The sequence below is a fragment of the Rhynchophorus ferrugineus genome, unplaced genomic scaffold (genome assembly GCF_030347505.1).
Source record: "Rhynchophorus ferrugineus isolate W39M unplaced genomic scaffold, kcgeb_rfMv2 rfM6, whole genome shotgun sequence".
NCBI lineage: Eukaryota > Metazoa > Arthropoda > Insecta > Coleoptera > Curculionidae > Rhynchophorus > Rhynchophorus ferrugineus.
Genome location: NW_027472585.1, coordinates 27,350,298 through 27,366,779, shown reverse-complemented (window position 1 = coordinate 27,366,779; position 16,482 = coordinate 27,350,298). Strand labels below are relative to the sequence as shown.

Below are 16,482 nucleotides of genomic sequence, written 5' to 3'. Positions count from 1 at the left end.
TGCCATTATTTATTTATATAATATAAAAATTGAACTATAATATATAATACAAATAACAGTTAGACGTAGCATACTTAAAAATCACTAGTCATATGCATCCAATGAGGAATGTTCCTCCACTTTTAAAAACCACGAAAGTAGTAACTATTTTAGCTTAATTCGTTGATTACTAAAACTAATTTACAACTATATTTTTTGTACCCTCTTAATAGGGTTATAAAGTTTTTAGTGAATTATATGGCTAGATGAATACAGGTAGGACGAAACGAAACCTTTATATGGTTATATTATATTGCCATTATTTATTTATGTAATATAAAAATTGAACTATAATACAAAATACAAATAAATGAGAGGGAGCGACATTGGGTTATTCTAACAATTATAAAAAATGGACAACACAGAATAATGGTAATATATTTAATCAATTAAATTAAATAACATACACCTTTGATGAATTTATTTCTACTTCAATCTGTAGCATTTAAAATATTGTTCCTACTAAGCAATGTTTTTTATTATAAAATAATACTTTTCTAGTATGTGCGTTTCATTAATTTTTTCATTAGAGACACAGATTTAGCCATTAGCGGTGCTTTTTTGCGTTTTGAGTTTGGTTTACTGCTTGCACCGGCAACTGTACGTGGTGATTTAGTACTTGTGCAGACATTATGTTTTGGCACAGAATATGTTCCGTTGGGTAGCCCTTCTGAATATTCCTCGTTAGTTTTATTATCGCTACTTGGTGATCTAAAGCTAGTAGTTTCTTCATATTCCTTTTTACTTTTGTCACTCTTATTGCCTCTTTCGGCTGGTGTAACTTCTCTTTTCCTTTGACTATTGTTAACGTTGGATAAAATCTGGGTAGATTTTGATACGCTACTCTCTGAACTATTGTCATCTTCTATGTATTCACGACGCTTTTTGTTGATAGATATACATTTATTGGAATCACTTGAGTTGGAACTACATTCTTCATATGAATATAGTGTATTTTCATTTCCTCCCCCGCTTCCTTCATAAATTATACTCAGGTTATCCTGATAAGCACTAATACTATTTGGTGAAGTTGCTGATTTATTTTTCTGTTCATTCTCTACTGCCTCTCGTTCATCTTCAGCTTGCACCATAGATTTCCATGCAGCAACTAATTCTCTTGATCTCACACCTACTTGTCCTTGATCGGCCTTTAGTGAATTTATCGTTATGCCAACGCCCGTTTTCTCCAAATGGCATCTGCGGACGGGCATTTCGGAAAGTTTTTTAATAGCGTGCAGTATCTAAAGTAAAAAAAAAGATTAATAGTTATATACAAAAATAGAAATAAGAAAATCTTTTTAATTTCGAATTGATTTCGAGAAATCTACAATCTACTATTTTTTATTGAAAAGGTATCTGTATGCTTCAAACGAAGAAATTAGATTATGCTGTGAACGTATCTGTATAATTAACTAAATTAACTTTCAGAAATATAATACGTATTCACAGTTCATATATGCATATATTGTAGAAGTAAACATACCTTTTCTTCTCTTCCTGTCTTAGAATGTTTTATAACTTTATTCTTGTAGTGATTAATTTTATCTAACAATATATCACTTGTAAACTCCATTTTTAATGATTTAAATAATCCCAACAGTTCGATGCTGCGCACTTGAAAATCACCTGTTATATGCATCCGATGAATAATGTTCCTACACTTTTAAATACAACCAAGGTACTAAACTATCTAAGCTAAATTCGTTTATTACTAAAACTATTTTGCTATTATATCCTTTGTACCTTTTTAATGAGGTTTTAAAGTATTTAGGGTTATAAATTATATGGCTCGGTGAATAGAGGTAGGATGAAACGAAAAAATTAGGGTTATATTATTTTGCCATTATTTGTTTACGTAATTAAAATAGAAATATAATACACAATACAAATAGATAAGAGGCAGAGCCGCTGGTTTTTCCTGACAATTATAAAAAATGGGCGTCACAAAATAATGGTAATATATTTAATCAATCAAATTAAATAACAGACTTCTTTGATGTATTGTATTGTATTTTTCTCTGTTGTATTGAGACATTTGTTTCTATTTAGTTAGCAATGTTAATAGGACGAGAAATTTTTATGATTTGAAGTAAAACGGAATAGAATTGACTTTTACTCTTTTCTCGAACTATTATTTAACGAATAAAATTTTTGTTTATTTATGAATATATTTATTATTATTTGGCAAAATGCAAAATTCCTGACATACATAGATATAATGAAAACACAAATATGTTAAAAAAAATCGGTCAATTAAATAATGGACTTTTTTTATATATTTAATCACACTTTTTCTATAATATTAAGAATTTTGGTGCTATTAAGGTATTAATGGTAACAAAACAATTAATTTTATGATTTTGAGTATAACGAAATAGAATTTACTATAATCCCATTATCTCTTTACACTTTGACGAATATAATACTTGTTTATTATTAACTTTATATCTCAACATTCAAAACAAACTCCGGAAAAATATGGGTACAATTATATAAAAATATAACTATATTGATATAATTCTTTCAATTATGTAGTGAACTTCTTTGATGAATATCATTGTATTTCACTCTGTAGTGTTAAAATATTCTTCCTATTAAGGTAGCAATGTTAATTATTATAAATAATCCGTTCTTAGTATGTGCGTTTCATTATTTTTTTCATTAGAGACAGATTTAGCCATTAGGTGTGCTTTTTTGCGTTTTGGGTTTGGTTTACTGCTTGTACTGGCAAATGTAAGTCAAGCTTGTGGAGATATTATCTTTTGATACAGAATATGTCCCGCTAGGTAAACCCTTTGAATACTGCTTATCACTTTTATTATCGCTACTTGGTGATCCATAGCTAATAGTTTCTTTATATTCCTATTCACTTTTTTCACTCTAATTACCACTTTCGGCTGGTGTAGCTTCTCTTTGCTTTTCTCTTTGACCATTTTTGACATCGCATAAAATCCGGTTAGATCTGGATAGACTACTGTCTGAACTATTGCCATCTTTTATGTATTCACGACGCTTTTTGTTGCTAGATATAGATTTATTCGAATCACTTGAGTTGGAACTGTATTCATCATGTGAATACAGTGTATTTTCGTTTCTTCCTCCGCTTCCTTCAGAAATTATATTCAGGTTATCCTGATAATCATCAGTATTACTCCTTGAAGTTGCTGATTTAGTTTGTTACTCATTCTCTGATGCCTGCCGTTCAGCTTCAGTTTGCACCATCCATTTCCATGCACCAACTAATTCTTTTGCTTTTTCACCAACTTTTCCTTCATCTGCCTTTAGAGAATTTACCGTTATGCCAACGCCCGTTTGCTCAAAATGGCACATGCGGACAGGTATTTCGGAAAGTTTTTTAATAGCGTGCAGTATCTAAAGTTAAAAAAATGTTAATAGTTATATGCAAAAATTTAAGTAGATATTTTTAATTTCAAATTGATTTCGAGAAATCTACAAAGTATTATTTAATTATTTTTGTTGAATAGGTGTTTATGTATCAGTCGAAGAAAATAGATTATGATATGCACGTATCTCTATAAGTAATTAAATTAACTTTCAGAAATACAATACGTACTCACAGTTCATATATACATATATTGTAGAATTAAACATACCTGTTCCGCTGTTATTATCTTCGTATGTTTTATAACTTTATTCTTATAGTGATTAATTTTATCTAACAATATGTCACTTGAATAACCATTGCTAGTTATTTAATTAATCCCAAACAGTTAGATGCTGCGTACTTGGAAGTCACCTGTTATATGCATCCGAGGAAGAATGTTCCTACAATTTTAAATTCAATCAAAGTACTAAACGATCCCAGCTAATTCATATATTAATAAAACTATTTTGCTATTATATCCTTTGTACCTTTGTAATGAGGTTAAAAAGAATTTAGGTAATTATATAGCTCGGTGAATAGAGGTAGGACGAAATGAAAACAGTTATGATTATATTATGTTGCCATTATTTATTTATGTAATTTGAAAATAACAATATAATCCACAATACAAATGGACAAGAGGGGCCGGCGCTGGTTTTTCATGACAATTATAAAGAAGATCTTCAAAATTCAATACAAATTCCTGGCAATATGTTAAAATAAATGGGTCAATTAAATAAAGGACTTTTTTATATATTTAATCACACTTTTTCTATAATATTAAGAATTTTGGTCCTATTAAGGTATTAATGGTAACAAAACAATTAATTTTATGATTTTGAGTATAACGAAATAGAATTTACTATAATCCCATTATCTCTTTACACTTTGACGAATATAATACTTGTTTATTATTAACTTTATATTAAACGATCCCAGCTAATTCATATATTAATAAAACTATTTTGCTATTATATCCTTTGTACCTTTGTAATGAGGTTAAAAAGAATTTAGGTAATTATATAGCTCGGTGAATAGAGGTAGGACGAAATGAAAACAGTTATGATTATATTATGTTGCCATTATTTATTTATGTAATTTGAAAATAGCAATATAATCCACAATACAAATGGACAAGAGGGACCGGCGCTGGTTTTTCATGACAATTATAAAGAAGATCTTCAATATTCAATACAAATTCCTGGCAAATATTGATAAAATAAAAACACATTTACGTTAAAATAAACTGATCAATTAAACTACCGACTGCTTTGATGTGTTTGTTTGTGCTTTCCTTTGTAATATTAAGGATTTTTTTCCTATTAAGGTAGTAATGTTAATAAAACCATTAATTATTATGAATTAGAGTATAACGAAATAGAGTTTACCTCTATACCCTTCTCCATCAACAATTTTGCAAATAAAGGAAGTGTTTGTTTTTGAATATTTTTATTATTATTTTTATTTGCGAAATTCAAAACAAATTCGTGCCATATGCAGTTATATAATGAAAACACATTTATCTTAAAAATAAATCGTTTAATTAAATTACCGACTGCTTTGATGTCTTTTGTTCCTATTAAGGTAGTAACGTTAATAAAACTATTAATTTAATAATTATGATTTTGAGTATAACGAAATAAAATTAACTTTGATCCTTTTCTCTAAGAACTGTTAAACGAGCAAATCTATATTCATCATATGAATGCGGTGAATTTTGGTTTTCACCTCTACTTCCTTCACAAATTAGTTTTAGATGCCCATGATGCTCACTAAAAATTATCTCGTAAATTTGCTGAATGAGTTTTCTTCTCATTATCAAGTCCTTTCAGTTCATCTTCAGCTTGCACCACCAATCGTCTTTCAAACTTCTTTCCACGTCTTTCAAATAATTAGCTGTTTTTCTAACATCCGCTAGCTACAATTGGCATATTTCTGACAAGATTTTTGGGAATAATAGCATGTAAAATCAAATTACATAACAAATGGTTAATAATAATTTACAAAATCAAATTTAAATAGTTATTTTGATATTCAAACTCATTGTGAGAAATCTACGATGCACTTTTGGTAACTAAATTATTACAGTTGGGGTTTATTTCTTCTGTCTCTTTTTAAGATGTTGTTCATTGCAATTCTAATAAGTATTTTTCCTGTATACCTGTCTATATTTGAATGCATCAAATAGACTTTGATATGAATTTTTATATAAGAATAAGCAGCATAATGCTTCAAAATACAATAATTTGCTCAACGTTAATGCGCTGTTCACATAAACATATATTCACTTATAGTACAAATTAGGTTACCTTTAATTATGTAGTGCACGTATTTATTATAGTAGCATAAGTAGTATTATATTTTTGTTCTCCGAACGCTGTACTATTTTTTCCTGATAATGCTGCATTTCACGTAATAACATATCATTTGAAACCTCCATAGTTAACGATTTAAGCAATTTCAACACATAATTGCTGCATACTTGGCAATCCAAATATGTATGAAGTACGCATCAGGTTAAAAATGTGCTTCGAGTTTTAAATACAACGAAGATACTAATCTGTTTGACTTAATACGCTTATTATAGCAACTAAATCACTTATTATTTATAGTTTCATTCACAGCTGAATGTCATAGGTCCATACTTGGTCTTGCTATCTAGTGGTATAAAATAATCTTGTTGTAGGTTGATAGCTGAGACTTTATTTTATACAGAAGGCCTTCATGTCGAAAAGCTTCAAAATCCTGTCCAACATCGAGAAAGATATCAGAGCACACACCTTTATTTTCTAGGGATTTCTGGGTTACATCTGTAATTCGTTGTACTTAGTCAATTGTTAAATGGGCAAACACCGGTGAGATGACATTAACTTTGTTCGCTCGGGAATAGGTTAGATGCGTTTCACAATTTCATGCTTATAAGCACGTCTATAGGTTAATTGGGTAAATAAAAATGGTAAAATTTTAGAAATAACACATTTTATTGAAAAAAGTATTCAATAGGAAATAATAAAAATATAATTAATATATCTCAAACCATTCTATTTTTATAAAAATATCATATTATATATCACCAATATTTTTTATAAATACATATATACAAATTTGATAAATAATTGAATTAATGTTAAAACTATATATAAGGAGGGAAATAAATATTGAAATTTTTTTGAGATAACACATTGCATTTAAAAAATATTGAATAAAATGAAATAATAAAAATAATTTCTATATACCTTTCTGTTTTTATAAAAACACCATACTTAAATTAATTTACATACTTGAACAATTAACTCCAAGAACCATATCAATAAACATTACCATAAAAAGATGAAAATCATTTAAATCAAACTCAGCCAATATAGTTACGAAAAAGTGATCTCTTTCGTGATCTCTTCGTGATCCACAAACCCCTTTAATGAATTAACTTCCTCAAGCTTTCGATTAACATATTCTACATTTACTAACCTAAAATGAAAGGATTTTTTTCTTTTAAAATTTAATTTAATATTTTTTACTTTTAAAATGAATCGATACTTTTAATCTGAAAGAGATATCAGTTAATACCTCATTATTTTTACAAAGCAATAATTTATTTATCTATACTCTTATATAATAATGCTTTGTATTTTTTTTGTCATTAGATCATTAGGGTGTAGTTGATTTGTTGTATTTTAATATTTTTTTCAGATCTACTTTTAATCCAGGTCTACTTTTGTTAGCAAATTTAATTATTTCGTAGTATCACTGTACACTGTTCTTACATCTTAGCAAAATGCTCTCTAATTTGTTCTCTGATTCTCTAAATTTCACATGCTTCGATTTTCATTTTTAACAAATTCTAGATACATCTTACCTATAAAATAAAATTTAAGTCGTTACTAAAATCTATTATATATGGTATAATCTTTCATTAGAGAAAGAAAATAATGTTATATGGTTCATTCTTTTCAAATCGGGAAATTTTTGTGGTAATGTATCCTGGAATATTAGATTTGATTGGTTAATCCTACGCCGTCCGATCCCTTTTTCACCGTGACAGTCTAAGGTTTATGCTGGCACGAATTCACATGAAAATCAGTGCACTCATAACTCACAAATGTATTACATCTAGACATCTAAGTCGAAACGGGAATTTTGATAAAATGACAATTTTTTTACCTAAAGTTGTGCTCCCTCAAAGTATTGCACCATGTGCCGCGCGTGCATCTAGTACATAGCTTAAACAAATTGAAGCTCAATTTAAACCAGTACCTTCTTTCGACTCTTTTAAGAATCTATCCCGTAACAAGGTCATAGCTTGGTACTTTTTTCAAATTAAAGTGATGCCTAGTTTCTTCTGAAACCTCACTAGGAATAACCATTGAAATAATCTTATAACAATTATTGGTATTAAGGCTTGGTAGAATGTGATTTCCTTGGTTTGGATGGAATATTTCCGTTATATTATATTCATAGCTTTCTAATAAGGGGATCTTCAAATGAGAAGTTTAAAATGTTTAGTAGCTTTCTAGAGTGAATACTGGGCAATACTATTCATACAGAGTTAAGAAAGGAATCCGGCGATTCATGCTTGTTTGATTTCCTCAATTTCCTCAGTTAATTATTTTATTGCTTTGTTTGTTTCGGCTGTCAAACCTATAATTTCTTTTGAAACATTTATGCCTATATTTTCGTTCAATAAAAGTGGTAATACTACTAATTCTTGTATTGTTGTGTTTAAATTAATAACTTGGCGTGATAGGTAGTTGAAATAATCCCAATCCATGTGCTTATTAGACAGAATTGGATTTAGTGATTTCGTGATTATTAATTAACAGGTCAACTGAAAAGTCCCCGGCATACCATAGTAAAACACATTTTTTTAGCAATTTTTTTTTATCATCATAATTCCCTTCAAGGGTGACACACTGGTTATAGCGACCTTTTAACTTTTCGATAACATTTTTGTAGTACGATTTGTCCTTTGCTTCAAAATAAGCCTCAGTTTCTTCGATCACCTCTTTATTCGACGAAAAGGTCTTCTCAGCGAAGATTTTTTTGAGATCTGAGAACAGGAAATGCGAATGGATGAGGAATCAATTCGATGCTCAATTAATGTATTTTTACCATAGTTTTCACCGACTTATGACACGGTGCATTGTCTTGATGAAGCAGTACTTTCTTTTTCTTCAAATGCGGCCGGTTTTCGGCGATTTCATCCTTTAAATGGTCCATCAACGCTATATAATAGTCGCTGTTGATAGTCCTTCCTTTTTCAACGTAATCAATAAAAATTATTCCATGGGCATCCCAAAATGCAGACGCCGTAACCTTACCAGCCGACTGTTGCGTTTTCCCACGTCTTGGAGCGGGTTCATCGTGTGCAGTCCACTCGGTGACTGTCGATTGGACTTCGGAGTGAAATGATGTAGCCTTATTTCATCCATTGTCACATAACGACGCAAAAACTCAGCTTCATTACGCTTGATCATCTTCAAACACTGCTCCGAATCATTAACTCATCGTTGTTTTTTGTCAAAATTGAGTTCGCGCGGCACCCACTTTACGTGTAAAGTTCTAAAGTTAATTTTCTCATATCCAAATATTCGTGAATGATATGATGTACACGTTCAATTGATATCTTTATAGTGTCTGCTATTTCATTCAATTTCAATTTACGGCCACTCAAAATAATTTTGTGGATCTTTAAGATGTTTTCGTCGGTAATAACCTCTTTTGGGCGTCCACCAGCCCTTGATGGCTGATGGCATCAAGCCAAGTTTTTGGTTCAACTGTTTTTTTCCCTTCAAAAAGCAATATTTTATCAACAAGCGAAATGCTTTTTATCAACTTTTTTCACAATAACAAAAATTACTTCACTCAAAAGGCTATATTTATCAAATTAATGATCCGACAGCTGTCAAATTTATTCACGCATTTTTTGAGGTTTAGTGTTAACTAATAAAAGCATATGGATTTACTTCTAGTATGTGTTAGGCCGGGAACTTTTCAGTTGGCATGTTTTACACTGAGAGTTGGATATATTTATAGAATTCCCAATTAGTCACCACCAAAAATAGCTGTTGAATTTCTTAAAACTAATAACTAGTAATAATGAAATGAAGAAAACATTTCTAAATATAAAAAATTAATAATTGTTTTACTACCGAATCATAATCTTAACTTTAAGTTAAAAAAATCTACCTGTTTTATATGTTACGTTCGTTACAGTAAAACAACTTTTGAGTGCATCTGGCTTGATGCATAGCACCGAGCGAAATTGTCCCCAGTTTGCGCTAGTAAAAATTAAATTAGTAGCGAGTTTGCAAATTGCCACGTTAACTAACGATTTTTATATTTATTTCGTTCCGCATTAGCGAACTCCGTAATGGTAGTTTTAGCTTTTACCATGAACTCTAATTCGTTGAAAGGGTTTGGTTTCATTTTTCAAAAATAATTACTGCGGTAATTTTCAACAAATATTAATAAAACTTCCCGGGTTTAATTTAATTAGGATTCAAGTATTTTAGTTTTACGAATGCATTTAAATGTCAGAATCATGAAGAATTATACCCATTCCAACTTATAAGGGAGATAGGTTCTTAGGATAGGAACACAGTTATTAATTTACTAACTATTTTTATAACCACTGAAAACGATACAACCTGGATGGACGTAGCGATAATAGTGATTGCTGTTCGCACATAGATGGCAGGCATAAACTGAAAAATGGTTACTTGCATAGCATCGTCAAAACTCCTTGAGATATATTTTTTTGAGCATTAATGGACTGTGTATGCATCAAACAAGCTTCGCTGCGTATTATAAACTACAAATTTAAAAATAATTGTTAAAATGTATTTGAATATAACATTCTTAATAAAATTACTGTTTTTAATGACCGTTTTTTTATAATGTAGATCATTTGAATGTTGGTTAGCTGACGATATTTGGTTAATGAGTTTTACTGGTTGTAATATATTTGGCTTGTATAATTTTATACAGTCGTTGAATTATTTCTTTTAATCAGATGTAAGCAAAAACATCTTAGGCTACTATATTTGTCAATTTTGGACCCTAGATCATTCAATACCTTCAACATTTATACAAGCATATGTAAATTAAGTAAAATATATGTTTGTTTTGGTCAATATTATTCTCTGTCAAGAAAAAATAACACAAGTTTACAAATTGTGACCAACTTTTGGTATCAAGCGGACGAAAATTATTCTTAGTAATATTTCATGCTCTGAACTCAGATCTGGAATATGTGTGTCAAAACTATTTCCAGCTTTCGAGTTTGAGTATGATGGCAACACTGCTCGTTAGCATTTTTTAAAAGTTTTCGTAATATCGTTATATTACGTTAAATATCATTTGGAACTTGATTTTTAATGTAATAGTTGTTCGGATCGTGCAAAAATTCAGAAACGATTCAACGCAAAATCGGTTCAATGTGTGTTTAATAATCGGCAAATGCGGAGAAACCATGATAGATACATTTAAAGATGAGTATTTGCGGTACCTTGATTTAGCGCTAGTAAGCACTGACAAGCCTTGAGCGCAGAAGTTCTTTTGTAATGCGTGCAAAATAAAGCTGTATAAGTGGTCACTTTACGAAAATGTATACTTTTTACTTTCATGTGGACGGTTACTAATTTTGCTCCTTGAATATCGTCGGTATTAATGCAAAAATAAATCAGAGCATAAATATTCTGACCTGTCGTCAGCGTCGAATCCAATTTTTCGAGTTACAAGTACAAAAAATATCTTAAGAAATTCGCCTTCATCACCGGCGAACTATGAAAGTGATTTCATTGTGACAGAAAATCATTTAATTTCAAAAAGTGAACTGAGTGATTCGCTGAATTTACCGAAACATGAAGAACAATTGCTTGCATGACGGTTACAAGAATGGAAATATCTTGACCATGAAACACAAGTCACTATGTACATAAACCGACAATCACGTAATTTTTCCGTTTTTTAAGAAAGAAAATGATATGTGTTTCTGCAATGATGCCAAAAGCTTATTTGATGTAATGAATACAACATATGATCGAACTAAATAGCTTTTATACATGGATGGCCTTAAGTACAAATTAAAGTGGCTCTATTCCGTATTCAAATACAAAAGCACCCATTTTAATTGCTCACGTAGTTCAAACTAAGGAATGTTACGACATAATTCCAACACATGTTGGCCAAAATCAAATACAATGGGCATCAATGGTGGCGATCTAAAGATGTGAAATATTAATTAATTTACATTTATAATAGGTTGCAACCCGTCACATGAATTTCTTTTAGTTCACTTCCAAACTTGAGCTGGATTTGCAGTCGAAGAAGCTTTTTATTCTGATTTAAAACCTTAGCGCAGCGAAGAAACAACACAGGAATTCCTTTTGATACATTTTACATCTCCTACGAAAAACATATTCAATACTGTTCTGTTTCAATATTGCAGATTGTCAAATTAAAGTAAATTCAATGGTGAAAAATAAATTTTGTTCTTTACATTCTGCGACAATAATATAGCGTCCAGTTTTCAATTCTACTCTTGACAAATAAATAGTACCCCTCAAAGTTATTGAATAACCCAGTATTCAAAATAACAATAACACAAACTAAATTTAGATACAGTGAATATAAAATACCAAGTCATATAATGGTGTATCAAAGACAGCGGTCGAAGTCTTATGATTAATAGAGGGAATGTCCACAGCAAATGCGGAGTGACACCATTGTTTGCTTGTCAACGGACGCAAACTGATCTACAAAGAACGTTTCTCTTACTAACCGGCCTTATTCACTGAATCGTTTTTGGAATGGACATGTTTCGGTATATTTTGTGACAGACGAGATGGAGCTGTATAAAGCCGACTTAATGGTAGACCGTACAGTTCATTTTTTATTCATTAAGTTTACATTAACGATATATATGATCCATTTGGGGAACTTCAAATATCATAATTTGTTATGCACGCTTTTGGTTATTTAATAAAAGCTGTATTGCAGTCGTTGGAAATATGGATTTAATAAAAGCACTAAATATAGGAAACGTACGAAACGTCTGTATATCATTTGAAAGTTCAATTTATTTTATATAATAAATGTACTCAAAAAATATTCTTTAACATCAGGAATTTACTTCATTTGGTTTACTTAGATACAAAATATACTCTTTTAGTAAGTGGAAAAGCACTTGCTTTACGGAAACACATATTTCCACTTTGTAAATAGTTTATTAAATATATTATTTGCATCTGTAACAACTTAAATATTTTCAATAATTTTATATTTTATGAAATATCTACTTATTTCGCAATAAATCCAATGTGTATGTTGTCCTTTCAGACCATGTTAACATGATATATTGGATATTTACATGTATTTTGATCATCCATTCGCCAGAATGTATCAATCAATCACAATCTTGCAACGTGTTGCAATGTGTCATTCAATTTGTTTAATTGGCATGACTATATATTTGGACAGTTCCATTTTGTTTTAACAACTTTTAAAATGTATACAACAAGACTTTATGTTCATTTATTAACAGTCACACTACGTTACAGAAAACTCTTCATTTTGACTTGACAAATGGTGAAACCGCGATTTTAAATGGTTAAAGGCAAATTCGCTCAATTTATGTGGTTGAATGTGTTTCATTTTCCCTTTTATAGGATCTATCCTATGGGAAAAACATCTGGCAGCAGTTGGCTGATGTAGTTTCGAGTATATACGGAATAACTCTGAACCATGATCCTTAGCATTAATCCTACCAACAGCCGAGTAACCAATTTGGAGATCATTCCAGAAGACATCCGATCTTACCTAGTCTTACCAACATTATCTTAAAAAGCTAACAAGTTCATAAATGTAGTTTTTCGTTGAACGATTCTGACTATATCGCCAATGCACCAACAGCTACAACTCCAATAAGCAAATGTATACAAAAGTCCATAGTATTATCAAACCTAAACTACTTTTCCAATCAAAAACTTCCGCAATAGTTACAAATGGCTTTAACAAATAAAGAGCATTCGATTACATTTGATGTCAAAATGCTGTCCAATCATTTGATCTCTATCAACACTTAATTTTATAGCGATCTGCAATGTGATTCCAGGTATCGTTAGCTGTGAGATTCCACTTTTGTCTTCAAAGACTTCATAGCTTTCTAATAGGTTTGTTATTTTCAGAATAACATATTTTTAGTAAAACGCGGCTATGATGAAGCTCTATACCTATTACAATTACGGGACTTAAAAAAAATTGAAACAGATCATGGTTAGTTAGTTCAGTAAATATAAATTAATATTAGGGCTCTTTTATAAATTGTGTTTTTCTTTCAATTCTGCAACAAATATGCCACAATATTTGGTTAACCAGGCAATATGTAAAATATAAAAAAATAAATATCATTTTTCTCAATAAAGTATGGGTGCTGGAAATCCCTAATAACATCGAATGACTTGTGAAACCCATGATTCTGAATTAAAGGAAAGAGTCGAATATTCAGCTCATAATGGACTTCCCAAGTCATGTACAGCTGTACTTATATAATTTTTACCTATAAGCGTAACGGTTGAATGCATGCTCTCGTAACATTAAGGGCTTTTAATAGTTTCTGATGGAAATAGCCCATGTTGTAAAAGCAGAATCTATTAATTAATAGACTGGCTTTGCTGTTGCTAAATATTTCGCATTTCCCTTATTCGTACGTAGATAAAATATACAGTTTCTAGTACCTCAATTTTATACCACACAATCGCATTCGGAAATTATATAATTTAAACCTTGTAATTGTAAATGTAACAGTATTTAGTAGCATAAAACTAAAATCATATATTTTTTAAATGTTTGAAGATTAACTTACTATAATAAAAGATCAATGTCATTATGAACTATTTTCATAGCGTCAAGTTATGAACGACAAATGTTGTTTTAGTGTTATATATTGTTTGCAAGAATATATTTATATTAATACTCCAGTTCAGTTCCAACCTTCGTAGGGTGAAGACGTATTTTCAATACGGTCCAAGCTATAAAAAGATACCTTTCTTTAAAAAAACCCAGTATTTTATTACGGTTATTTAATTGAGTGTTAAAAACGCATAACAGATGCGGCTATCCGTCTCTCAGTGGACCTAAAGTGTAGTGAATACGTGTTTACGTGACCAGACAAAAGGACTGCATCTCATTTTTATTAGTGTTTAAAATAATTTCATCTTATTTTACAACAGTCCTTTTGAAATTCATTTATTATATTTATAGTAAAAAACTAGTGCTAAAATAACGTAAGTGAAAAATGAAGTGCGTGAAATAAACAATGTATTTATTTTATTTTTTTCATCCTCTGGAAGTAAATTAAATAAAATATTAAAAATTAAAAAATGGCAAACAATAGCGATTCAACCAAATCACCTGCACACTTTGATATAAGATTAGAACAAACAGCAATAACGCAAACTCCACCATCAGAATGGACTACAGTCGTTAACAAAAAACGATTGAGAAGTCCAGAAGAAGAAATCGCGAGGAAACAAACAAGAATCAGTGACTATTGGTTGCAGAAACCGATAGAGACAAAAAACAGTTTTAGCAACCTGTCGGAAGAAATTGAAGAGAACATACAACCAAGCCCTGAAAAAGTTGTTCCCAAACCACCACCAATAACAGTCTATAAGGTAGGAATAATAAAAAACATCCATGATTTATTAAAAACCATTACTACGAACTACACAATTAAAACAGTGAGCTATGAAACAATTAAAATCCAATTGTTCGAAGCGGATCACTTTAAAGTTCTTATAAAAGAATTAGATGAAAGAAACACCCAATACCATACATTCAGGCCAAAATCCGAGAGAACATTTAAATTCGTATTAAAAGGATTACATCACGGGACGGACTTTAACACCATCAAGGTAGCACTAGCTGAAAAAGGCCACGAGGTCGTAAATATTCACAATATACGACATCACACGACAAAAAAACCTCTGCCTATGTTTTATATAGACACAAAACCTAATGGAAACAATAAGGCGGTGTATGAAATCACCAAATTGGAAAATAATATTATTAAATGCGAACCACCACATATAAAAAGAATTATACCACAATGCACAAGGTGTCAAGCGCACGGGCACACAAAGACTTACTGTCGCAAATCATATAGATGCGTAAAATGTGCAGGAGAACATAAGACAGGAGATTGTACTCGTAAAGTTCGCGATGAAAAAGTGAAATGTGTCAACTGTAACGGAAATCATCCAGCGAACTACAAGGGTTGCGCAGTTCACAAGCAACTACAGCAGAAACTCTATCCTGCCTTAAGGGAAAAAAGGCATCAACAAAAACAATCCACTACTACCAATCTACCACTACCCACCAGAACAAGTCAACCAGATATAACTTATGCCCAAATAGTTGAAAATGGTTCAGCACAAAAACGAGAGACAATATCTCAACCTACTGAAACTAGCAACATCTCAAGATTAGAAAATATGATGGCCAAACTAATGGATCAAATGAGTACTATGCTTGGTCTACTCACAACCGTCGTAAGCAAACTTGCCTAATGCCTGAAACCAATAGCTACAAAATCGCCGTCTGGAATGCCAATGGGCTCCAACAACATGCCAGGGAACTAAAAATGTTCGTAATTGAACAAAATATTGACGTTATGATGGTTTCCGAAACACACTTTACGGACAAAAATTATTTGAAAGTTCCTAAATATAAGCTTTATCATACAAATCACCCTGATGATAAAGCACATGGAGGTACAGCCATAATAATTCGAGATGATATAAAGCATTTCGAAAAAGAAAAATTCCGCAAAGACTACCTGCAAGCCACCAGTATAACCATAGAGGAAGCCCATGGACCATTAACAATTTCTGCGATTTATTGCCCACCCAAACATAACAACAAGGCAGAACAATTTCAAGAATTCTTCCGTACGCTAGGTAATAGATTTATAGCAGGAGGAGATTATAATGCAAAACATTTAATGTGGGGTTCAAGAATAATAACCTCAAAAGGTAGAGAACTGCTCAAAGCCATAA

The 16,482-nt window shown here is 30.9% G+C and overlaps 2 protein-coding genes across 2 annotated transcripts in view; one reads left to right on the top strand and one right to left on the bottom strand.

The window, feature by feature from the left end:
• The window catches only part of tei (irregular chiasm C-roughest protein teiresias), a 979,218-nt gene that overhangs the window by 531,586 nt on the left and 431,150 nt on the right, over positions 1–16,482 (top strand). The gene's annotated exons all lie outside the window — the stretch shown is intronic.
• Positions 446–1,776, bottom strand: LOC143198245 (uncharacterized). The gene is made up of 2 exons (XM_076407376.1): positions 1,523–1,776; positions 446–1,280 (listed from the first exon to the last, which is right to left on the bottom strand). The coding sequence occupies exons 1-2, from the start codon at positions 1,676–1,678 to the stop codon at positions 537–539; spliced, it is 900 nt and encodes a 299-aa protein (XP_076263491.1). The 5' UTR covers positions 1,679–1,776; the 3' UTR covers positions 446–536.

Bases quoted from the DNA above. Each gene is read 5' to 3' on its own strand.
- LOC143198245 (XM_076407376.1), bottom strand. From the start codon at position 1,678: ATGCATATAACAGGTGATTTTCAAGTGCGCAGCATCGAACTGTTGGGA. The intron at 1,281-1,522 runs GTATGTTTACTT...TTTTTACTTTAG, and splicing joins AGACAGGAAGAGAAGAAAAG to ATACTGCACGCTATTAAAAA.